The following is a 27176-nucleotide window of genomic DNA, read 5'->3' on the forward strand; positions in this document are numbered from 1 at the left end:
ACAAAGAAAGATAACTCCAATTGAAAATTTCTTGCTATTGCACAATATTGTGCAATTAGATATTTCTTGCTATTGCGCAATACTGTGCAATTGAAAATATTTGCTATTACACAATACTATGCAATTGAAGATTTCTTGCTATTGTGCAATACTGTGCAATTGAAAATTTCTTGCTATTGCACAATACTGTGCAATTGAAGATTTCTTGCTATTGCTGAATACTGTGCAATTGAAAATTTCTTGCTATTGCCCAATACTTTATATAATAATTTTGGATCCTGATTTGAATCAACTTGAAAACTGGGCCCATAATCAAAAATCTAAGTACATGTTTAGATTTAGCATATAAAAAAAGCCCAAGAATTCAATTTTAGTTAAAATCAAACTTAGTTTAATTTTGGACCCTTTGGACTATGTAGACCAATTTGAAAACAGGACCAACCAGATGCTCCGCAGGGCGTAGCTTTATACGACCGCAGAGGTTGAACCCTGAACGGTTGGGGCAAGTATGGACACAACATTCAAGCTGGATTCAGCTCTAAATTTGGATTGTGATTAAATAGTTGACACAGCATAGGTTTCTGACACAGAATGAATGTGTTCTAATGAACTTAATTTTTTTATTTTCTCTTAGAGCAATTCACTATGCTGTTGAATATTAATCCTCTCAAAAAAATGTTTGAAGAAATTTTCTTTTTATTTATGAAATTTCAAATGAGAAAAATTCAACCCAATTTTTTTAATCACATCCCCCTTTCCCTTATTCCAAAACTAATCTCAATTAAAATTTCTAATGGAGTTTGCAACAATAACTACTCATTTAAATACATCATAAAATATTAAGATGTAAAAAAAACTGCTTGTTATCACTGAATGGTAAAGATTATTTTAATTTATCAGTTGGTAGTAAAAAGTGAATATACATTGTATATTGTATATAACAAAGATTTAAGTTGATTCTGAACAAAGAAAGATAACTCCAATTAAAAAATTCTTGCTATTGCACAATATTGTGCATTTAGATATTTCTTGCTTACTATTCTGGACAAAGAAAGATAACTCTAATTAAAAAAAAATTAGCTATTTCACAATATTGTGCAATTAGATATTTCTTGACATTGCGCAATACTGTGCAATTGAAAAGACTTGCTATTGCACAATACTTAATATAATAATTTTAGATCCTGATTTGGACCAACTTGAAAACTGGGCCCATAATCAAAAATCTAAGTACATGTTTGGATTCAGCATATCAAAGAACCCCAAGATTTCAATTTTTGTTAAAATCAAACTTAGTTTAATTTTGGACCCTTTGGACTTTAATGTAGACCAATTTGATAACAGGACCAAAAATGAAGAATCTACATACACAGTTAGATTTGGCATATCAAAGAACCCCATTTATTCAATTTTTTATGAAATGAAACAAAGTTTAATTTTGGACCCCGATTTGGACCAACTTGAAAACTGGGCCAATAATCAAGAATCTAAGTACATTTTTAGATTCAGCATATCAAAGAACCCAACCCATTCATTTTTTGTCAAAATCAAACTAAGTTTAATTTTGGACCCTTTGGACCTTAATGTAGACCAATTTGAAAACGGGACCAAAAGTTAAGAATCTACATACACAGTTAGATTCGGCATATCAAAGAACCCCAATTATTCAATTTTGATGAAATCAAACAAAGTTTAATTTTGGACCCTTTGGGGCCCCTTATTCTGTTGGGACCAAAACTCCCAAAATCAATACCAACCTTCCTTTTATGGTCATAAACCTTGTGTTTAAATTTCATAGATTTCTATTTACTTATACTAACGTTATGGTGCGAAAACCAAGAAAAATGCTGATTTGGGTCCCTTTTTGGCTCCTAATTCCTAAACTGTTGGGACCTAAACTCCCAAAATCAATACCAACGTTTTTTTTGTGGTCATAAACATTGTATTTAAATTTCATTGATTTCTATTTACTTAAACTAAAGTTATTGTGCAAAAACCAAGAATAATGCTTATTTGGGCCCTTTTTTGGCCCCTAATTCCTAAACTGATGAAACCAAAACTCCCAAAATCAATCCCAACCTTTCTTTTGTGGTCATAAATAAAGGCAACAGTAGTATACCGCTGTTCAAAACTCATAAATCCAGGGACAAAAAACAAAATCGGGGTAACAAACTAAAACCGAGGGAAACGCATTAAATATAAGAGGAGAACAACGACATAACACCGAAACGTAACACACACAGAAACGGACCAAGCATCAGACAAAACACCACGAGAATAACAAATATAACATGAAAACCAAATAAATGAATTTGGGATAGACAAGTACCGTGCCACGTCTGATCTCAATATCTCAAAAATAAGAGAAAACACAAACGACTCAACGTTAAAATGCAACACACACAGAAACGAACAATAACATAACAATTGCCATCTTCCTGACTTGGTACAGGACACTTTTAAAGGGGAATAAAAGTGGTGGGTTGAACCTGGTTTTGTGGCATGCCAAACCTCGCACTTTAATGGCAAAGTTAAATATAACATTGAAATGACAACATAATATTACAGGACTACAATACAAATAAATAGGAGAACATATTAGACAAAGAAAAACATGATTAATAGATAACAAAAAGCATCAGGTTTAAAATTCAATACGCCAAAAACGCGCCTTGTCCACACAGGACTTACAAGTGACGCCCAGATATAAAAGATCGAAAGTGAAAAAAGTACAAAGTTGTACAGCACTGGAGATAAAAAGTTGAAAAGGTTTCGCCAAATACGGCATTGTTTTTATGCCCGGGATAAGAACATCCTTATTATATAGAACAATTCATGCTATTGCAAACAGTAAATTTTAACAAATGAATATGAAAGAGATATACATAATGAAACTGAAGTATTAACTAATTACAGAAAACTAAACCCGAATACATAACGCCCAGATATAAAAGATCGAAAGTGAAAAAGGTACAAAGTTGTACAGCACTGAAGATCAAAAGTTGAAAAGGTTTTGCCAAATACGGCATTGTTTTTATGCCCGGGATAAGAACATCCTTATTATATAGAACAATTCATGCTATTGCAAACAGTAAATTTTAACAAATGAATATGAAAGAGATATACATAATGAAACTGAAGTATTAACATAAACCTTGTGTCAAAATTTCATAGATTTCTATTAACTTAAACTAAAGTTATAGTGCGAAAACCAAGAAAATGCTTATTTGGGCCCTTTTTGGCCCCTAATTCCTAAAATGTTGGGACCAACACTCCCAAAATCAATACCAACCTTCATTTTGTGGTCATAAACCTTGTGTTAAAATTTCAAAGATTTCTATTCACTTTTACTAAAGTTAGAGTGCGAAAACTAAAAGTATTCGGACGACGACGACGACGACGCCAACGTGATAGAAATATACGACGAAAATTTTTTCAAATTTTGCGGTCGTATAAAAATTAAGAATCTACATACACAGTTAGATTTGGCATATCAAAGAACCCCAATTATTCAATTTTTGATGAAATCAAACAGTTTAATTTTGGACCCTGATTTGGACCAACTTGAAAACAGGGCCAATAATAAAAAATCTAAGTATATTTTTAGATTCAGCATATCAAAGAACCCTAAGGATTCAATTTTTGTTAAAATCAAATTAAGTTTAATTTTGGACCCTTTGGACCTTAATGTAGATCTAGACCAATTTGAAAACGGGACCAAAAATTAAGAATCTACATACACAGTTAGATTCGGCACATCAAAGAACCCCAATTATTCAATTATTGATGAAATCAAACAAAGTTCAATTTTGGACCCTTTGGGCCCCTTATTCCTAAACTGTTGGGACCAAAACTCCAAAAAGCAAAGCCACCCTTCTTTTCATGATTATAAACCTTGTGTTTAAATTTCATTGATTTCTTTTTACTTATACTAAAGTTATTGTGCCATACCAAGAATAATGCTTATTTGGCCCCTTATTCCTATACTGTTGGAACCAAAACTCCCAAAATCAATCCCAACCTTCCTTCTGTGGTCATAAACCTTGTGTCAAAATTTCATAGATTTCTATTCGCTTAAACTAAAGTTATAGTGCGAAAACCAAGAAAATGCTTATTTGGGCCCTTTTTGGCCCCATATTCATAAAATGTTGGGACCAAAACTCCCAAAATCAATCCCAACCTTCCTTTTGTGGTCATAAACCTTGTGTTAAAATTTCTTAGATTTTATTCACTTTAACTAAAGTTAGAGTGCGAAAACTAAAAGTATTCGGACGACGACGCAAACATCATACCAAATACGACCAAAAAATTTTCAATTTTTGCGGTCGTATAAAAAAAGAAATATCATGTCATAACGCATATAAACATCAGTTCAATTTCAGTATTGAGGGGAAATTTCTTTTTATTTATATCTAACACTTTCGTGAATAAGTTCTCTGAGGTGTATTATTTTTCATTCCATGTCTCACTGTACCCTCTCTCCTAGAATCATTCATTGTATTATATCAATTAACAAGCTAAAGTGTTTTTTTTTGTAATCTCTATCCAAATATTCAGCATTTACATACAAAAAATATATTACATATTATACTTGAATATTCACAAACCAGTAGTAAACAGTATAATGACAAACACATCAACACAATAATAAAAAAATAAATGTAATGACAACTTTAGTCGCTTGCACAAGAATATTTCACTTTGAAAAGTTTTCCAAAACATTTAGCATAAATTTTACTCCACACAAATTTTCACAAAGGTCAGTTATACACTGTTTATTTGAATAGTTTTATAAAATTGACATTACTATTTACATTTTTAAGTAAATTCCTTCTTGTGAAGATAACTTGACTAAAGTGCTTGCGTCTCAACATATTTTTTAATTATTCTTAGATAGCAAAAAGTAAATAATGTATAATTCTGGTATGTATTTGCATTTAATATGTTTAAGATTTAATCTTTTTACAAGAATAAACCATACGATAAAGAAGTATATTGTTCAAGGTGGCAAAATGGGGAAGTAACTCAAATTTATTGTCAAGTTACTGTGAAAGAGACAAATTATTGATGACCAGTAATTGGTGTAAATCATAACAGTGTATTTGACACTTAAACAGTAAATTGAACCATGCAACTTATTTGACAATACACAAAGCTATTCGAACTTGGGTGTATAGGACGAATTACAAGTTTGCCGGTGTTTCAATGAATTGATTTATTTAATCAGACAAAGGCAGCAGTACAGTTAGGAATAACACTTAAAATTGACACTCATAATTGTTCCTTCCTTTCTAAACAAGAGTGCACACGCTGAAATGTCTCGCCTTCTATACTAATCATTGATATTATGTTGATAGTCCTAAGTATAAAGCTAAGCTTTATTACAACTGTCACATAAACTTAACATTAACCAAGATAACTAAACAAAGACCAATGAACCTTGAAAATGAGGTCAAGCTCAGATGAACCATACCAGGCAGACATGTACAGCTAACAATGCTTCTATACAACATATATAGTTGACCCATTACTTATAGTAAATTTAAGAAAAATAGACAAAACACAAAAACTTAACACTGTGCAATGAACGGTGAAAATGAGGTCAAGGTCACATGACATCTGCCCGGTAGACATGTACACCTTACAATCATTCCATACAACAAATATAGTAGACCTATTGCATACAGTATGAGAAAAACAGGCCAAAACACAAAAATTTAACTATAACCACTGAACCATAAAAATGAGGTCAAGGTCACATGACACCTGCCAGTTGGACATGTACACCTTACAGTCCTTCCATACACCGAATATACTAGCCCTATTGCTTATAGTATCTGAGATATGGACTTGACCACCAAAACTTAACCCTGTTCACTGATCCATGAAATGAGGTCGAGGTCAAGTGAAAACTGTCTGACAGACACGAGGACCTTGCAAGGTACGCACATATCAAATATAGTTATCTTATGTCAGTTAACTGCTAGTAGTCTGTTGTTATTTATGTATTATTGTCATTTTGTTTATTTTCTTTGGTTACATCTTCTGACATCAGACTCGGACTTCTCTTGAACTGAATTTTAATGTGCGTATTGTTATGCGTTTACTTTTCTACATTGGTTAGAGGTATAGGGGGAGGGTTGAGATCTCAAACATGTTTAACCCCGCCGCATTTTTGCGCCTGTCCCAAGTCAGGAGCCTCTGGCCTTTGTTAGTCTTGTATTATTTTAATTTTAGTTTCTTGTGTACAATTTGGAAATTAGTATGGCGTTCATTATCACTGGACTAGTATATATATGTTTAGGGGCCAGCTGAAGGACGCCTCCAGGTGCGGGAATTTCTCGCTACATTGAAGACCTGTTGGTGACCCTCTGCTGTTGTTTTTTATTTGGTCGGCTTGTTGTCTCTTTGACACATTCCCCATTTCCATTATCAATTTTATTATCCTATTACTTATAATAAGAGAGAATTCAACATTACAAAAAATTTGAACTGTTTTTTTAAGTGGTTACTGAACCATGAACATGAGGTCAAGGACATTGGACATGTAACTGACGGAAACTTCGTAACATGAAGCATCAATATACAAAGTATGAAGCATCCAGGTCTTGCAACTGCTAAAATATAACGCTTTTAAGAAGTGAGCTAACGCCCCCACCGCCGTCACCCGATCACTATCCCTATGTCAAGCAAAAAAAATTAAAAAAAATTGCAGGCTCTACAAAAATAAGGCTTAATATTTGTGTTATGCCTGTATATATTTATGGAAAGATAATCTTCCATGAATTTGATTTCAAATAGTTAGAATGATGAAATATAATCTCTTTTTTGTAAAACCATGACAACAATCTGCATTAATTTCATACAAAATATTGCAAAAACAGGTGTGAAAATGTCACAAAGGTCTTCAATATTTGGTCCAAAGGAAACTCCAATCAATTAGAGTGTGCCTTTCCTAAAACCATAGACATTTATCTATCAAGAGTTTCAATTTTCATTTCTGCTCGTTTTTCCATAAAATTAAATTAAAATGATCGAGCATCAAATCTTTTTGGAAAACACTACAATCATTTCTTGACCTATAGTACGGATACAAATATATGGGCTGTAAAACAGAAAAATAGCCTATAAAACATGCTTAGGACAATATTAATGTTCATATGAACTCACTTGGAAGGCTATATTATTCTTCAACTATCTAAAAATTAATATTATTGTACAAAAAGCTTTCATCTATAAAACAATTCACCATGGCCATAATGCGAAACTTTACTATTGCTTTAGTATTGCTAAGTAAAGGCGCATGATCCGGACAAACACGGGTCATCACGAGTTGTTTTACGACCCGACGGGTATTTAAAACAAGACTGAAGTGCTAACTGAAATACTTAATAAATTTACATGTCATTAAAAGTGTAACAAACAAGTATCCACACTAAACTGCACTGAACAATCACATTCATACGGAACAGTGTCAGAATGTTTGGAACAGCAGAATGAGACATCAATCTATTGGTGAACAGTCAATTGACTTGAAAATGTAAAAAAAAAACACAAATAAGTTTGCATTAACCTATAACATATATGAATAAACTATATCGGAGTCATTAATATAAAATGAATTAAACTGCAGTTTGTATATATCCTTTCATTGCACTTTTCACATGGATTGAAAAATGTCTCAAGGGTTGATAGATTCATCTTTCTATCTTATCATTCCAATCCTATCTGTTAGGTAATGTTTGTTTATGGAAAATAAAAACAATATTTAAACGACATGTTCTTCCTCTTATCATGTTTGTCTTTTTTCTGTACTTCCCCTTTCACTGTTGTATATCTACTGGTCGTGTGTTAACGTCTTGATTATTTCTAGGTAATTCTTCTGTAGACGTATTTTATAATCTGGAACATCTGGTAATTCTAAAATAATATACAAATTTTTGCTATACATCAGTTCTTCAGTGATAATGGTTTAATGCTGTCTAATTCACTACTATTTAAAATAGTTCCCATGATAAACCAATACATTTTTTAAACCGTTGACATTTAAGCGGAACAATTCTGCTAAAGAGCCAATTGTTGCTTTCGGTCATGTGTTTGTTTTACTAATATTTGTATAAAATTTCATCAACCGTTAATCTTAACTTATTACCGTAAATATAGAAAATATTGGTGGTAGTTATAGAGTTGTAAAAACAATTTATTTGTATCCTCAAATTATTCCTTGCCTTGACTCTTTTACAGATTTTTCATGATTTTGGCTACAGATCGGTCAATTAATTATTTTTTCCTACTGTCTTATGCGAATGTCTAAATAGTATGATTTCTCTGTGGACAACATGTGTTGCTAGAAAATAAATCAACAGTTGATACGATACAAATACAAAGGAAAGAATAAGTATCAATATTAATGCAGTAGCTCTTACTATTAATTAGTGAACAGGTACATTTGTTGGCCATACAATTGGGGAACAGTACTAAATAAACAGTGATAGATAACACTTTTTTTAAGAGTCTGAAATATGCAACAGAAAATGCATTGTACCATAAATAAGTAGTTTACATACAAAAATTCAAATTGATTTTATTTCTAAAAATAAAAAATAAAATTATTTGTAACATATAATTAATTGCAAGCCATGATAAAAAATTATTTTCAGGATTTAACTATATTGCCCCTTCTAGAAGCATTGTCATGAACGTAACAAACAAAAAGCTTTAGGTACCTTAACTTTATTTTTCTATTTACAATTTGTTCAATGATACAACTGGCTCATATCAAGATTAAGGACAAGATCTAATATAAAGTCGTATGAAATGACGTGACGTTTTCATATTAGTCAGTGTCAAAATATTAAAAAAGTACATGTATGCTGAGTTATGTATACACACAAATAAGTATCACAACAATGACTACCTGTTTAAAATAGGCTCAGTATTGAATATTCTTACAAAAAAACAAAATAGAGACAAATTGTGGACCAAAATAAAATTTGGTCACTTATATATTGATACTGACTGCATCAGGTGGAATAGCAGCTCTCTCGATAGTGAGTCGCTTGATATGCTTGTTGATAGAATTATTCGGAATTACAAAATATACTTTCCTGAAGACAAAGTGATAAAGATAGGAATTACATAAAGGTTGACAAACAGAGTGATGGACATTCAATTGATGATATGTACCACACAGTGATGAGTATACTACACTATAAAATTGAAAATTGAAATGGTTTATTACAGCTATATTCAAGTAAAGGAATCTAATACACACCAGGGATCTGTTTTTTTATTATGACACATACAGATCTTACCTGTTTTAGTGGGTGATGGTACTGAGCTTGATGAATCAGACTTCAATTTTTGTGCAAGATCTTTGTATCCACTATTTTGCATTAGAATATCAATGCAAACAGATTTATTAGGCTCTCCCCTTTTGATCACTATATCTAGCATGGTGTTTTCCTGGTTAGTATTTTGTTCAATAGTGCCTCTGTCGTCTACTGATATCACTAACTTTGTCATCATTTGATCTAACATGTCACTGAAGTCTAATTTGCTATCTATAAAATTGTATAAAATGACACTATGAAAAGTAATGATAAATATGATAGACAATATAAAATAAGGAGATGTGGTCATCAGTGTTAATGTGACAACTATTCATCGACCAAAGGACAAATAAATAAAAAGGTATATATAGGTTATTAAAGGGCTTTAAATAATGAACAAAACGTAAAGCTGTAGAGGGCTTTAATATCAAACGATGTGAAACAATTCAAAAGAGGAAAACACAAAGGCCATATAGTTACAATTAAATAAAAACAACAGAAACAAGTGAAACTGAGGTACTGCTCACTGATGATACCACCATTGCAAGTGGATAATCTTAACTGTAAAACTATGTAGGTGTTCATTTAACAGGAAGCTTTTGAGTAAAAAAATTTGGAAATGCATTACACGGTATAGCTGACTTATATCAACCCTGAAACCAAATTTCATAAACTTTGTAATGTAATGTAAAAACAATGACGAAAATTTTCCACTTGGATGTGTAAAATGATGAAAAGTTTTGGTAAACAGAAATTTGCTGAGGACTGAATCTGAAAACCCATGACACCAGTATAACTGACTTATACAAACCCTGAAACAAAATTTCAGATATCTTTGTTAACAAACAAAAAAGGTAAAAACTCAAAAATACTAAACTCAAAGGAAAATTCAAAAAGGAAAGTCCCAAATCAAATGCCAAATTCAAAAGTTCAAACACATCAAACGAATGGATAAGAACTGTTATATTTCTGACCTGGTGAAGGCATTTTCTGATGTAGAAAATGGTGGATTGAACCTGGTTTTATATCTAGCTAAACCTCTCACTTTTATGACAGTTGCATCAAATTCCATTAAATTGTCAACGATGTGTGAACAAAACAAACAGACATAATTGGTAAAAATGTCAAAATTAAGGGTACAGTAGTCAACATTGTGTTATCATCTTAATCACTATAAAAACAACAAATATAACGCAGAAGCACAAAAGGCATACATCAAATTTAACATCCTCATTTTGCTTATATTATACGATTTCATTTTAACCATGTAAAATCCACCCATAAAGGATGGAAGGTTTTCAGTACTGGTGTAAAATTGCGCGTTTGAAATTCGCACAGGTAGACATAAAATAATTTTGTCGTTCAAAGTATGACGGCATACATAAATACAGTCACGTAAATTAGATATAACAAAAAAACAGACTTTAACAGTAAAAGTAATAATAATAAATAAAATAGTTTTGTCATTCAAAGAATGACGGGATACATAAGTACAGAGTCACGTCAAATGTATATCACAAAAAATAGACTTAACAGAAAAAGTAGTATTAATACATAAAATAGTTTTGTCATTCAAAGTATGACAAGGTACCGTACATAAGTAAAAGTAATATGAATAAATAAAATAATTGTGTTGTTCAAAGTATGATGGTATACATAAGCACAGAGTCACTTCAAATGAATATCTCAAAAAACTGACTGAACAGTAAAAGTAATATTAATACAAATAGAATAATACTTTAACACGTTTTTAAGAAGATAACCAACGTCAATACGCAAAATCTATACTTCAAGACCATCTTGTATTAGTTGTGAAGTTGATACGGAATATTTATCAACAAGTTCTTAATTGGTACCTTTCGATGAGCTTTTTTAGAAAAAGGACGAGACGTTCTTTGACATACCCTTGTTATGTAGTTCCTGAGACAAATGGAATGAAACTTTTCAGTTTGGATGTCATGTGTTAAATGATTTAAGCATTTATAAATTTTTGACGTATTGTATCTGTTCTCAAAATGAAAAAAAACCCCAAAGGATTACTAAAATAAAATACAAAAATATCACTTACCTTTACTCGCATCTTCCTGTAGAATAAAAAGTAAAATATTTTTAAATATGAATACAATTAGTTAATTATATATAATGATTTATATGTATACCAAATTTAAACTTCACACCATTGAATGAAAGATGGTGGTTAATAAAAAACTATAACACAAGTGGTCAATTGAGATACATTTGAAGACACAGTGCATGAAATTTAGAACGTGTTGTTTTCATTACATTGTAGAATTTTTTGTCTAATCTTATTGCCATGCATTCATTAAAGATATAATCAATAGACAGCAACCATTGTATCCGTTTGTTGTTTTAGAATCTATTAACACCATTTGATTGGTAGAGATTTTTGTGTTATTTTGCTGCTGTCTTATTGAAAAACCTCTTAATATATTAAGCTTCTTATGTTGTTGTGGTTCTGATGCAACAGGTTTTCTGTTATCAAATTTGAGGGTCATTTTACATTTTGTTCAATTATAAAATTTTAAACAAGTTGTAGTCTTTGCTGGTAGATTAATGTGCTTCCCTGTTGACTGTCAGTGATGAAATAAAGAAAGCTATAATGTATTTGAATACAATGCTTTGCTGAGGGCATTCTGATATGACCACAGAGATCAAACCCTGAACAGCTGGGGCAAATTTTGACACAATATTCAAATTGATTCTATCTGAATTTGGATTGAGATCAACACTTTGACAAAATCTAGGTTTCTGACACAAAGCCCCCCCCCCCCCCCCCCCCCCCCCCTCCACACTTTTTGAATCCCTCCTTTGCGCATTAACCATCAAACACATTTCCAGTTTTTTCCTTAAAATTAAATTCCTTTATCAGCATTTAATAGTAATTTCTAAAAATAAATTGAGAGCTACTCAGCTCAAGAGAATACAACATTTGTTCATAACAAAACCTTTGTAAGGGAGTTAACTCTAATGCAAAAAAAAATCAATTCTAAGTGAATTATTTCTTAAATGACAATTACCAATTGAAGTTTTTAACGACCTTGACTGGCTATGAAGTCCTTGCATGTCGGTTTCTTAAATGACATACATAATCATTGATAAAATTAAATCACCTTCATCAGCCTTCTTTTTTTAAATAGTAACTTTTAAAAATAAATTGACAACTAATCACCTCAAGACAATACATAATGAAATAGCAGTGTATGAGAGGTAATTCAAATGTTTTGCTTGAATTACCTCCCTTACACTGCTTTTAAATTATGTTTTACACTTGAGTAATTGTTCATTCGTCTGATAACCCTTGTTTTTTTGCCCTTTTTTCCCCCTAATTCCTAAATGGTTTCAGTCATGACCCCAAAGGCAAATTCTTACCATCCCTTTGTGGTATGAAAACTTGTGGTATAATTTCGAAGAGATCCGAACACCATTCCACAAGTTATTGTCTAGAAAAATGCTTATTGTATCCCCTGTTTGGCCCCTAATTCCTAAACTGTTCTGACAATAACCCCAAAGTCAATCCCAACCTTTCTTTTGTGATCACAAACCTTGTGTTCAAATTTCATAGGTTTCTATTCTTTTATACTAAAGTTATTGTCAGGAACCAAAATGTTTTCGGACAACTTCGATAACGATGACAGAATACCAATATTAGACCGCAAACAATTTGCGGTCATTTTTTGCGGTCATATAAAAATAATGTCCTAGAATTGCTGTGTGATTCAACTGTCTATTACAGCTCTTGTAAATCTAAAAAGAATTGAAAGAAGTGATACACATTGGATTAAAATATTGATTGATAATGTTCTCTCCTTATTTAACAGAACAGAACATGCAGTGTTGTACTTCGTAATTATAGCATAATAATATTATTCATTATCAAGCAATAATGACAGCTATTTGTAAAATATTTAGTCGATGTCTCCTTAAATGATACAGCTTCTTACGTTTTTAGATAGACATTGAGATAGGCTGGTGCTTTCTGTGTCAGATTTTACTACAGATGCAGCGTCGGAACTGTTTGGAAGCTGAAATGATTTTCAAATTGTTAGTCAAATGGTCATCATTGTCTGAATAAGAAACCACAACGTCAAAATATTTAAAATCACATTACAGTTCATGTGTAAGTTTAAGCATTGAAGCAATGTGACAGTTTACTCCAGTGGATATTTACATTTTTTTAAATGTTAGGAATCAGAGTGTAAAAGATCTTTACCATTGTCAAGCAATAATAACTTGCAAGTAAATAGTTGGACCTCATCGAATCCGTATTCATTTGACCCTTTAGCTGAAGATGGGTGACCTTAGTATTCAGCTATAAAAAGGAAAAGAATGTCAACACTGAAATAAACAATGATAAACCTTCTTTTTACCTACAATATGAAATCAAACAGACCTAAAAGAAAAATCCAGTTGCATGTGATCCCTATTTATTCATATTTATATTGTCTCTATCGTATGACCCCCAGGAGTCTTCCTGATGTTATTTCTACGGTTCTTTAGATGAGGTCTAGAAAAAATATATACACAAAACTGATACATATTACCAAATCCACACATTGATAATTGTTTATTTTAGGCTTTCTGTGATTTGAAAATACGTTTTAGTGTGTTACAAATCAAATTTCAGAATTTAATGTACCATGAATTTGAGAGCTAATACCCTGTTAATAAAAAAAGAAACATCTATTAAATGATCAGATATTAAAATCTAAGTGTCCAGCTCCTTGTGAATTAATACATGAAAATAAATGAACAGAGTTTTAATGTCCCCCGCGTTGAACATATTTTATCTATCCGAGGATCAAGGGCATTAACTAAAAGCTACACTTTGTATTTTTTCTTTAACACTGTGGATAAATATCATAGAGAAATTAATGTTTCTGAGTGAATTCAATGTGACTGCCAATATAAAAATACTTCAGATAGTGGAAGATATTCGCAAGCAAAATCGAGGGAATTGTGCTAATGATGATACAAGCATGAAAATTACCACAAAGCATCATTATTATATACTTTTTAAGAAATAACTGCTGGCCATTAAAAAATATTTTTTTCAAGATGGCCACGGCCATTTTCTTAAATGGCTGTTTTCTTTAGTTTGAAAATACTGATTTTTCTGGAAAACTTTTCTTTGAACTTCTGTTAGTAAAAACCAATTACCTGGTTAGGTGGATACATTCCTTACATCACATATTTTTTAAAAATTAATATTTTACATATCCAGTATTGATGCATGCGCGAAAATGTAACAAAATTCTTTCAAAAACATTTGAACTATTTAACATATATTTAGTGTTTTTTGATTTCTAATGATATTATGAATTCAGGTTTAATAACATTTTTCATGGTTATGATACACATGTGTTAAACACTTTTGCGCATGTGCAAACTATTTATAGACACCAAGAGCGATTGGTATGCACTACCAATCATTTCTCAGGTATTCGATGATTAAGGCGAAAATGTGGTTAATCCCGGAGAAACATCAATTGTAACTGCAGATCAGCCACTTCTGGAAACGCCTAAATCAAATTCAGTGGGAATGGCCTGATTTGTAAGGAAAAGATTTATAGTGTATCGTCGTGTTTGCATACCTGCCAACTGTCACTATTTGCGGGGGATTTCCCCCATGGAGGCTCCCAAATGGAAATTTTGAAACAGCAATTTTGTCCACAATTTTACACCAAACAATTAATTTTACAATGGCTAAAGGCTTGTAAAAGTATAAAGAAGCCAAAAAACAACATTAAAATATATTTGAAGTCCCCCTTGAAGGTTTTATGGGACTGTGGCAGCCATTTTGCACGTAAAACCCCCATGGGCATTTTGAAAAGTTGGCAGGTATGTGTTTGGTGGATTGCACATTGACATGACTTGTTAAAAAGCTCTGGGTGATATATTGCGTGATAGGGGATGGACATTTCGTCTTACTGAAGCCAATATTGCAACACCAATAACAGCAGAGTCTTTTTATGTATTTTCAAATGTACCTTGAACTATAGACAGGCATTTTAGACAACCGCATGTATTTTGCTTGAATTGTTAATTTTGGATTATGAAAGCTCAACTCAGAATATATATAATTATGTCATGACTCTGTGGCGTTCAATGATTTAAAAGACTGGTGTAAGGAAATAGAGTCATCACGACCACAGTTTAATTCCTGGCGTTCAATTATGAATTAAGAACTTCTTCTGATTTTGGTATAATGCTCATTTCATGAGTGAGATTTCGTACTTTTCAAAAAGTCCATATAAAGCACGAAAGCGTATTGTTTTATGTCTTGTTCGTGTAAATTATGCTAGATCATTACCGACCGTCTCCGAGATATGACTTCCCTTCCCGAACATCATCCACAGGTGGCAATGGAATTTGAAAATGAAAATTTCCCTGTCCGTAAGACCAGCAAACGTCTTTCTTATAACACAATTGATCAGGCACAAAAACAGAATAATACAATTGTGAAGGGCGATGTTGGTGCCATAGGATTAACCGAAGATCCCTTTTAGACAAATGAATGGTAAATGGACCAGGAGTCAGTATGCTAAAAGTTGAATTTGAAAGATCTAGTGGTTTGGGTAATTCTACAACAGACGAACGACATAATGAAGACTCTACGAAAACACAAAAAGATTTCTTTAAACAGCTTTAAAGGCATTGTAAAGTGATGACGAGTTTGGAAATTCATTTCTAGAAGAGTCGTCAGATTTTAAAACAAAATACTCCATTTGGGAAATTGTTGATTCGGGAACAGGTAAGATATGTAAATAAACTTTAAGATATTGGTCCAAACAAAACGAAGATCTTTTGAAGCAAATGCAAAACGAAGGAGTACCTGCTTTTTATAACCAAATAAAAAAGAACAACTTCCTATTTTGGCCACAAAATTAAACTGGAAATGTCTTTGTAAAAAACAAAGCTAGATAACCTTAAAAGTGATTTCGATATCTTTTCTAGACTTTTCATTTCTTGTCACGGTTTACTTGGAATATTTCGTTTATCCATAAAAACTAAACTGCTCCTCCGTCTTTATCTCAGAATGTCACTTGAAATAGTGGTATTAAATCGCTGCAAATGGGTTTACTTGAAACATTCTGCGATTTGCTGATCCAAATTCGGACGCACTTATCGTTGGTGGGGCAGCAATGGTTAATTCCAGGGCACAAAGTTGGGCACAAATATTTGATGATTATGCTAATGATGTCTTACTGCCTTATATAAAATCTTGCATCGATAAATATTCAAAAGTAGACATTGTATTTGATGTTTACTAAATGAATGATTTAAATGCTGTGACAAGACAAAGTCAAGGTTCTTGTGCCAGATGGAAAGGTGTTGATTCTGGTAGAACTTCAAGGGTTTGTAGTATTAGTTTCTCTGTGAAGATGACAACGAAACCAAATTGTTCAAGTTTCTTGCTGACAAAATTGCTTCTTAAGAGACTAATAAAAATGTGTATGTTACTCATGGTGAAAATATTCTTTGCAATTTCAATAAAGATACTTCCTATTTACCCCCTTGTAATCATGAAGAAGCAGATACACAAATGTTTGTCCATGTTCGGCATAATTATGAAAAGTGTTGTAAAATGTAATTTTATGTAGTATTGATACAGATGTAAAAGGTTCAGGAATTGCAGCAATTGCAAAATTAGATAGAACAAATTGTGGATAGGTTATGGAAGGAATAACGCCTTTTGATGGCTTCCTGTACGTGACATATCATATGTGTTTGGTCCTTGTGTAGCTGCTCTTACTTTCGTCCATGCATTCAGTGGATGTGGCACTTTTTCAAATTGTCGTGAGAAAGGGAAGATGTCAGCTTGGCTAACAATAGAAGGTTTTCCAGATGTAAAGGACGTTTTTTTTGGCTGAAGTATGAAGCGAGGCACGATGTGAATTGTTTGCCAGGACGCAGCGACATTGTGATGCAATTCCGCCTACAAGAGGTTCTTTTCCAGAGCACATCAAAAGATAAGTATATCAAGGAGGAGTTATTTGGGCTCAGCCTGATTCATGTATTCTACAGGTACATGTACCAAGTCATGAGCACTGGGGTTGGATGAAAGAAAGAATGACAGTTGAAAACCAAAATGGACTTCTTTGACTGCCGTTGCATCCTCGTGTCAGAAAATTTTGAAATGCGGAGGCGAAAATACATCTGTGTTGGTAACTGTAGATGCTACCGTTCTGGCCTTCCTTGTACGGGTTGTTGAATAGGCAACTATCAGATAATTAAAAGATAAGCAACTTGTGTTTCTAACCAAACTAGGCATTTAAAATTTACAAAGAGTGTTATCCCTTGTTAATTTGATGGAAATAATAAAAATATTTTCTACGTATTTGCTACCATTTTTTAACCGGAAGTCACAATTTGTGTTCATTTATGTGTTGTTTTGTCGTACTAAGGAACTGTTTTTAACTTTTAATCATAACTTACATTGGATTATACCTATCACACATCTTTCAAGGATTTACATCCCTTGTGAAGTTGCTTGAAAGTATAAAAATTGTAATTTTTGACTTTTTGACCGGCATTTTGAAACCGGAAGTCACCTTTAGTTTCATTTATGTATTGTCTAGTCGTAATTAAGGAACTGTCATTTATTTTTTATCAAATCTTAAATTGGATTTTACATATAACACACCTTTCAAAGGATTAATGAATTATTGACAATTTGTAATGACGCCATTTCCGAAATGTGTGGTGGCCATTTTGAAAAAATGATTATTTTTTCTGGCCAGCAGCGGATTTTTTTAAGTATCATTTAGTCAACCTTCATACCAAATTTCATGCTTGTATCACGAGTTGCACAATTATGTCCATACTATCTCCCACTAAGAACTCGTCAAAAATATTTGATAAGCACTTATTTTAGAAAGTATCAGATATTGCTGATATAAACCTATGATGTCAATCTCCTTATTTGTTTTAAGAATTGTACACATGTCTGATTATTGCGCTATCAAACAATGCAATCTTCCATATAAACTATATATCCAAGGGGCATATCTCTTTTATTAAAAAATAGATCTTCAAAGATGTTTGAACACATTTCAAGACGTTGATGATACAGGTGATATTTTTTTCACCAAAAAAGAACTCATTTTCGCCACAACTTATTTGCTCCAATCCTACTTTTGCGCCACTAAAAAATAACCTAATCAATTTTGAAGAGCCCTAGAACATCGCTCAGATAACTTATCAGTTAAGTGCTTTTTTGTTTGCATGCTGTTCTCAAAATTTGTCTTTCACTTTTGGAGTAATAGTTTGATGTATACGATATAATTCACCACTTTAAATAATTGTATGTAAATGATTCACCTACGAACGATTAACTGTGAGAGCACTAACAAGACTGGACAGACGAACCGACGGAATTCGGGTATTTCTGTGCTTCCCCCACCTCCAAAATGTGTTACTTTAGGAGTATGAAAAACATGTATTTTTTCCTATCAACAAGTTAAATTCATTTATTACCTTAACTGGTTGATGCTCTGACCATTCATTGTCATGTCTTTGGGCACACATATCACAGAAATAATCTGTTTGTATATCATTCCATTCACAAGATCCTTTCACACAGTCTGGTTTTTGAAGGTAACATTCCAACTTTTGGTCAAATATAACAGTCGTCATTTTGAATCTTCTACTAATTATTCGTTTTATTTCTAATGTTACAAATTCAGCAATGGTTTTGTAATAACATTTATCACTGGTACCATATTGCCCAAATTCCCAAACCTGAATCTGAATATGATCGGCAAAAAACATTACAAGTAGATTGGTTGCCTCCTGTAACTTAAAGACTGCAGTGCCTTTGAAAAGAGCAATTGGACGTTTATTTGGTCCACAGACAGGCACTTCAGCAATTTTGTACTTTCTGCTCAGTGAAGCAATCAAATGATTCTTGAGATGAGGTGGCAGAAACATAAACTTGATACACAACCAAGTAGATTTTTTGCAGGTTTCAGCTGACACATGAAACATTTCATAAATGTCAACCTCAGGTTCTGTTTTAATCATGCATGGTACATAGAAGGGAGGTTTTAAATCAGCAGCATCTTTGTCTGGTATGTTCGGACATATAATGATATCAAATTTCTCCATTACTCTAAGGATATGATCTTTATGCTCATACGCATTAAGCCTTTTCTCGAATTTAAAGATTGTAGAATTTGTTTCTAATATTTGTTCCAAAACATTACTATTTAATATTCCTTTCGTATTAAAATCATCCCATTCACATGGAAATCGATGTCGACTAACGTTTGATTGAAATTTCTCTGCTGTAATTATACATTTAAAAGCATTAGACAACCATTGTGTATCTAAAATAATATAAGCAGGAAGATCCTCAAAATATACCAGAGCCCTGATTTCATGATGAAATTTCAGAAATAGCATGAGTTCCTCTTCATTCAATGGCTTTGGTGTTTCAGTTGAAATTTTTGAAAGGTCCTTAAAGGAAATAATGGGCAACTCCTTTTTCTTTTCTTGCAAATGTTTTTCAAGCTGGATAAACTTTAAAGGATACTCTGTATTCCATGTTGTCATTTTTCGGGCTAACTTTAAGACGGATTGTCTAAGATTTTGGAATACAATTTCTTCATTTGCAGTCATGTCAGTATTTGAAATGAAGTGTTCATCCTGTATATGTTTTTGTGCAACTTTAGGAATATCATTGACATATGTATCAAAGCATTTCCTGCATAAATTCAAAATCTGCAATATATTAAGGTATATATATATATATTCTTAAGTAATCAAAGCACTAAAAAATGTTTTATACTTAATGACCATTATTATTGATTATCATGCAAAGAAAAGTTTTAACTGGCAAACAAAAAATTAGAATCTCAATCTTTTAGCTTTCTTCGGTTATACGTTTAATAATTGAACAAAAAACAGTCTTTTGATTGAGTAGTAGAGATAATACATTTGTAATTATTCTATAAATACCTCTTCTCCCTCAGAAGCCGTAATCTGGTCTTTATGTGAACCAACAAGGACTACTGGAGGGTCAAGACATTTTTTGTTCTCCTTCCTACTTTCATCACTTTCTGTTGTATTACTAACATGATATTTTCTTTTATTATCAAGTCTACAGTAGCAATGTATTGAGTTCATCCACAATTGAAACATGTCTACAAGGAAAAGTTTTGATATCCGCATGTTATATTAATCAATACATCTAAAAGAGGGTTAAAGGATACCAAAGAAACATTCAAACTCATATGTTGATATGTCAAAAATAAACATTTAATTTTTTTCAGTTGTGTCTAAAAAATTACAGCTAATACACTAAAGTAGTAAGTTTTTTGGTTTTGATGAAATGGTTGCTGAATCTATAATCCTTATATTATTGGTAACAAAAAAAGATACATTTATTATTGCACTGTAAGTTCTCTGCTTATAGATCCACAAAAACCCAAGACTTGTTAATATGAACATTGTCATGGTCCTTTATAATGTGGAAGCTATATTTATCATTGCTATGGTGAGGTTTTTTTTTAATAGAAACACATCAAATACAAGAGGAAAACAACAGAACAAAAGAAATACTGAAATACAACAAAAAACAAATGACAACATACATAGAATCGTAAATATTTGTATATATAACTTGTATAAAGCCTAAATGTTACTATAATATATCAACAGTCAACTCTAAAATCGGAAATGGAAAGCAAATTTTAAGATATAAAAGCAAACAACAAATTTACATGATGAGATTCCCGATTTTCGACAGAAATTTTCATAAAACTCTGTTGTGTGGTTTCAGAGGAGTTGCAGTATTATATTGAGGCCAATACGTTCAAAGAGGCATAACTCCTAGAAAAAATATTGGCTGTACATCTATATAGTATGTCCTTATTATCTACAAAGTTCATACCATTCTGTTGTGTGATTTCAGAGGAGTTGTGATGACAAGAACCAGGGATGATTCCAGGTGTTTACAAATGGGTCCCTTGAATATCAAATTGGGAATTTTTATCCCAATTGGGAATTTTTTATGCATACAATCTAAGACGAAATAATATATCATTTTCCTGTAAAAACGGAAAATGAATATTAAGTTAATTTCTTCTGTACACTGATTGAAGAAATTATTTGATTCAGACCAGGGAAGTTGTAATACATGAATATCATTGCATATGATGCACTATCATCTTAACTTTGGTAAACGAGGCCTATTACAAAAAACATATATACCACAAGTACCAGCTAACATTAACCTATGGCAGGTCGTTTAGCTATTTATTCGAATTTCAAATTATCTCATAATATATACGATATCTCATATAATATATAAGATTTATTTAAGATATCTTAAAGTATATGAAATATCTTATAAATATGTTTTGTATAAGATATCTTATATAGTTCATTGGATATCATATTAAGAAAATTATATGAGATACATGTATCTTATAAACTATATGTATAAGACATCTCAGAAATTATTTCAGATATCTCGTGAACTATATAAGATATCTTATAAACTTTATAAGATATCTTTCAAACTATATCAAATATCTAATGAACTATTATATAAGATATGTTATAAAGTTTATGAGATATCTTGAAGTTAGATTAAATAGCAAAACGGCTTGCCATATTAACCAGTGAAAAAAAGTTAAATGTATTTCAAATAGAACTGGCCAATTGTTGAATTAAGAAAAGCAATTACAAAAGTATATATATATATGCTTAATTGATAAGTTATTTAAAGCAGTTGAACCAGTGAACTTTAAAATTATTTGGATAATTTTCATATCTTTTGAAACAGTTCCATAATGATGACATCATATTTCAGGGGGGGGGGTCTCATTTTCATGAATGGTCTATCATCAACATTATTTTCAAAAACGCTCAAACTTTTGTCTTTTGCGGAAAAAAGAGCTAAATATAAAATAATTTCTTTTACAAAACAAGTTTTAATCAACATAACCGGCTCTGCTGGGCGATCTGCTTTTACCATTCAAATTCATTCATCAATGTTATATACATGATATAAAATTTGCTCTTTGCCGAGGTGTGTTTTGACACCCATTTTGACAAACAGCATATTTTTGATCAACCTGCTGAGCGATCTACTTTTACTAGACCACATACTCTCATAACATTTTAACTTCAATTGAATCCAGCCGCTAAAATTTGTTTACCTCCTGTTGACATAATTAAATCGTTGTTAATAAAATGCGATCATAGTCAGCATTTTTATCCGGATTTTACTATGTTTTGACGACTAACTATGAAAAATTATAGTTGCCGTAATCGGTGACGGAAACTTTTCCAGAAATACCGATTTTTTTATTTTTATTTTCCTGAATTGGGAATTTATATTGACAAACATTTTTTTTTTTGGGGGGGGGGGGGGGGGGCGCTGGCCATTTAAGGGCCGTTAAGTGGCTCTAAACTATATAGTGGAATCATCCCTGCAGAACAGGACTGGCGGACAAACGGACGGACAGACAGAAAGAAGGACAGGAATGCACAATGACTGAAATACAAAATAAATATATCAAAATTTGTTTTTTGTTGTTGATGCAATTGATGACTTATTCTCTCTAGTTAGTTGATAGTTGATGATTCCAAAGAACTAATCTAATTGAGTTCAAACCAGTATTCAAACTTGGGTAAAGAAATGAGGTTCTGCTTCACTATCTAATGTATCAGAATTTTCTGATGAATAAAGTGTATAGAATTGAGAATGGAAATAGAGAATGTGTCAAAGACCCAACAATCTGACCAAAGAGCAGAAAAAGGCCACCCATAGGTCTTCAACACAGCGAGGAAATCCCGCACCGTATGCATTAAATGCTTTGATACATTATCATTTTTGTTTATTAATGTGACTTGACTGCAAATATTGCAGTTTATTCAAAATTCTAACCAAACTGTAATAACAAGTGAAACTGCGAGCTACTGCTCACTGATGATACCCCCGCCCCAAGTGGATAATATTAATAGTGTAAAAATATGCAAGTGTTCGGTAAACAGGAAGTTGTTGAGTGATGAATCTGAAAACGCATCACACGGTATAGCTGACTTATATAAATCCTGAAACCAAATTTCAGAAATCCTTGTACTGTAGTTCCTGAGAAAAATGTGACGAAAACTTTCAACTTGGCTATCATGTGTAAAATCAGACAAGTGTTCGGTAAACAGGAAGTTGTCAAGTGATGAATCTGAAAACGCATCACACGGTATGGCTGACATATATAAATGTTGATACCAAATTACAGAAAGGGTGGATGTGTAGTTCTTGAGAAAAATGTGACGAAAGTTTCATGGGACGGACTGACTGACGGACGAACTGATGGACGAACTGACGGACTGATGGACGAACTGACGGACGGACAGACAGAGGTAAAACAGTATACCCCCTTTTTAAAATTTTCAACTTGGCTATCATGTGTAAAATCATACAAGTGTTCGGTAAACAGGAAGTTGTCTAGTGATGAATCTGAAAACGCACCACACGGTATAGCTGACTTATATAAATCCTGAAACCAAATTTCAGAAATCCTTGTATTGTAGCTCCTGAGAAAAATGTGACGAAAATTTTCAACTTGGCTATCATGTGTAAAATCATACAAGTGTTCGGTAAACAGGAAGTTGTCGAGTGATGAATCTGAAAACGCATCACACGGTATAGCTGCTGACTTATATAAATCCTGAAACCAAATTTCAGAAATCCTTGTATTGTAGTTCCTGAGAAAAAATGTGACGAAAATTTTCAACTTGGCTTTCATGTGTAAAATCATACAAGTGTTCGGTAAACAGGAAGTTGTCGAGTGATGAATCTGAAAACGCATCACACGGTATAGCTGACTTATATAAATCCTGAAACCAAATTTCAGAAATCCTTGTATTGTAGTTCCTGAGAAAAATGTGACGAAAACTTTCAACTTGTCTATCATGTGTAAAATCAGACAAGTGTTCGGTAAACAGGAAGTTGTCAAGTGATGAATCTGAAAACGCATCACACGGTATGGCTGACATATATAAATGTTGATACCAAATTACAGAAAGGGTGGATGTGTAGTTCCTGAGAAAAATGTGAAGAAAGTTTCATGGGACGGACTGACTGACGGACGGACTGATGGACGGACTGACGGACTGACGGACGGACTGACGGACGGACAGACAGAGGTAAAACAGTATACCCCCCCTTTTTAAAATTTTGAACTTGGATATCATGTGTAAAATCATACAAGTGTTCGGTAAACAGGAAGTTGTCAAGTGATGAATCTGAAAACGCATCACACGGTATAGCTGACTTATATAAATCCTGAAACCAAATTTCAGAAATCCTTGTATTGTAGTTCCTGAGAAAAATGTGACGAAAATTTTCAACTTGGCTATCATGTGTAAAATCATACAAGTGTTCGGTAAACAGGAAGTTGTCGAGTGATGAATCTGAAAACGCATCACACGGTATAGCTGACTTATATAAATCCTGAAACCAAATTTCAGAAATCCTTGTATTGTAGTTCCTGAGAAAAATGTGACGAAAATTTTCAACTTGGCTATCATGTGTCAAATCATACAAGTGTTCGGTAAAGAGGAAGTTGTCGAGTGATGAATCTGAAAACGCATCACACGGTATAGCTGACTTATATAAATCCTGAAACCAAATTTCAGAAATCCTTGTATTGTAGTTCCTGAGAAAAATGTGACGAAAATTTTCAACTTGGCTATCATGTGTAAAATCATACAAGTGTTCGGTAAACAGGAAGTTGTCGAGTGATGAATCTGAAAACGCATCACACGGTATAGCTGACTTATATAAATCCTGAAACCAAATTTCAGAAATCCTTGTATTGTAGTTCCTGAGAAAAATGTGACGAAAACTTTCAACTTGGCTATCATGTGTAAAATCAGACAAGTGTTCGGTAAACAGGAAGTTGTCAAGTGATGAATCTGAAAACGCATCACACGGTATGGCTGACATATATAAATGTTGATACCAAATTACAGAAAGGGTGGATGTGTAGTTCCTGAGAAAAATGTGACGAAAGTTTCATGGGACGGACTGACTGACGGACGGACTGATGGACGGACTGATGGACGGACTGACGGACGGACAGACAGAGGTAAAACAGTATACCCCCCCTTTTTTAAAGCGGGGCTATCATGTGTAAAATCATACAAGTGTTCGGTAAACAGGAAGTTGTCGAGTGATGAATCTGAAAACGCATCACACGGTATAGCTGACTTATATAAATCCTGAAACCAAATTTCAGAAATCCTTGTATTGTAGTTCCTGAGAAAAATGTGACGAAAATTTTCAACTTGGCTATCATGTGTAAAATCATACAAGTGTTCGGTAAACAGGAAGATGTCGAGTGATGAATCTGAAAACGCATCACACGGTATAGCTGACTTATATAAATCCTGAAACCAAATTTCAGAAATCCTTGTATTGTAGTTCCTGAGAAAAATGTGACGAAAACTTTCAACTTGGCTATCATGTGTAAAATCAGACAAGTGTTCGGTAAACAGGAAGTTGTCAAGTGATGAATCTGAAAACGCATCACACGGTATGGCTGACATATATAAATGTTGATACCAAATTACAGAAAGGGTGGATGTGTAGTTCCTGAGAAAAATGTGACGAAAGTTTCATGGGACGGACTGACTGACGGACGGACTGATGGACGGACTGACGGACGGACAGACAGAGGTAAAACAGTATACCCCCCTTTTTTAAAGCGGGGCTATCATGTGCAAAATCATACAAGTGTTCGGTAAACAGGAAGTTGTCGAGTGATGAATCTGAAAACGCATCACACGGTATAGCTGACTTATATAAATCCTGAAACCAAATCTCAGAAATCCTTGTATTGTAGTTCCTGAGAAAAATGTGACGAAAATTTTCAACTTGGCTATCATGTGTAAAATCATACAAGTGTTCGGTAAACAGGAAGATGTCGAGTGATGAATCTGAAAACGCATCACACGGTATAGCTGACTTATATAAATCCTGAAACCAAATTTCAGAAATCCTTGTATTGTAGTTCCTGAGAAAAATGTGACGAAAACATTCAACTTGGCTATCATGTGTAAAATCAGACAAGTGTTCGGTAAACAGGAAGTTGTCAAGTGATGAATCTGAAAACGCATCACACGGTATGGCTGACATATATAAATGTTGATACCAAATTACAGAAAGGGTGGATGTGTAGTTCCTGAGAAAAATGTGACGAAAGTTTCATGGGACGGACTGACTGACGGACGGACTGATGGACGGACTGATGGACGGACTGACGGACGGACAGACAGAGGTAAAACAGTATACCCCCCCTTTTTTAAAGCGGGGCTATCATGTGTAAAATCATACAAGTGTTCGGTAAACAGGAAGTTGTCGAGTGATGAATCTGAAAACGCATCACACGGTATAGCTGACTTATATAAATCCTGAAACCAAATTTCAGAAATCCTTGTATTGTAGTTCCTGAGAAAAATGTGACGAAAATTTTCAACTTGGCTATCATGTGTAAAATCATACAAGTGTTCGGTAAACAGGAAGATGTCGAGTGATGAATCTGAAAACGCATCACACGGTATAGCTGACTTATATAAATCCTGAAACCAAATTTCAGAAATCCTTGTATTGTAGTTCCTGAGAAAAATGTGACGAAAACTTTCAACTTGGCTATCATGTGTAAAATCAGACAAGTGTTCGGTAAACAGGAAGTTGTCAAGTGATGAATCTGAAAACGCATCACACGGTATGGCTGACATATATAAATGTTGATACCAAATTACAGAAAGGGTGGATGTGTAGTTCCTGAGAAAAATGTGACGAAAGTT

At 33.0% G+C, this 27176-nt stretch overlaps 1 protein-coding gene and 1 long non-coding RNA gene across 2 annotated transcripts in view; both read right to left on the reverse strand.

Moving 5' to 3' along the window:
* Window positions 1-27176, reverse strand: part of LOC139497850 (uncharacterized) — a 497218-nt gene that overhangs the window by 435176 nt on the left and 34866 nt on the right. Inside the window, exons 7-9 of the mRNA XM_071286089.1 lie at window positions 20313-20497; window positions 18831-20075; window positions 13295-13375 (exon numbers count right to left, since the gene is read on the reverse strand). Coding sequence (XP_071142190.1) covers window positions 13295-13375; window positions 18831-20075; window positions 20313-20497 — 1511 coding nt within the window. The remainder of the gene's footprint in view (window positions 1-13294; window positions 13376-18830; window positions 20076-20312; window positions 20498-27176) is intronic.
* LOC139499176 (uncharacterized) lies at window positions 7376-9611 on the reverse strand. Its single transcript, XR_011658137.1, has 2 exons — window positions 9315-9611; window positions 7376-7920 (listed from the first exon to the last, which is right to left on the reverse strand). It is a non-coding gene; the product is annotated as an uncharacterized lncRNA (long non-coding RNA).

This window comes from Mytilus edulis, chromosome 12, assembly GCF_963676685.1.
Source record: "Mytilus edulis chromosome 12, xbMytEdul2.2, whole genome shotgun sequence".
Lineage (NCBI taxonomy): Eukaryota > Metazoa > Mollusca > Bivalvia > Mytilida > Mytilidae > Mytilus > Mytilus edulis.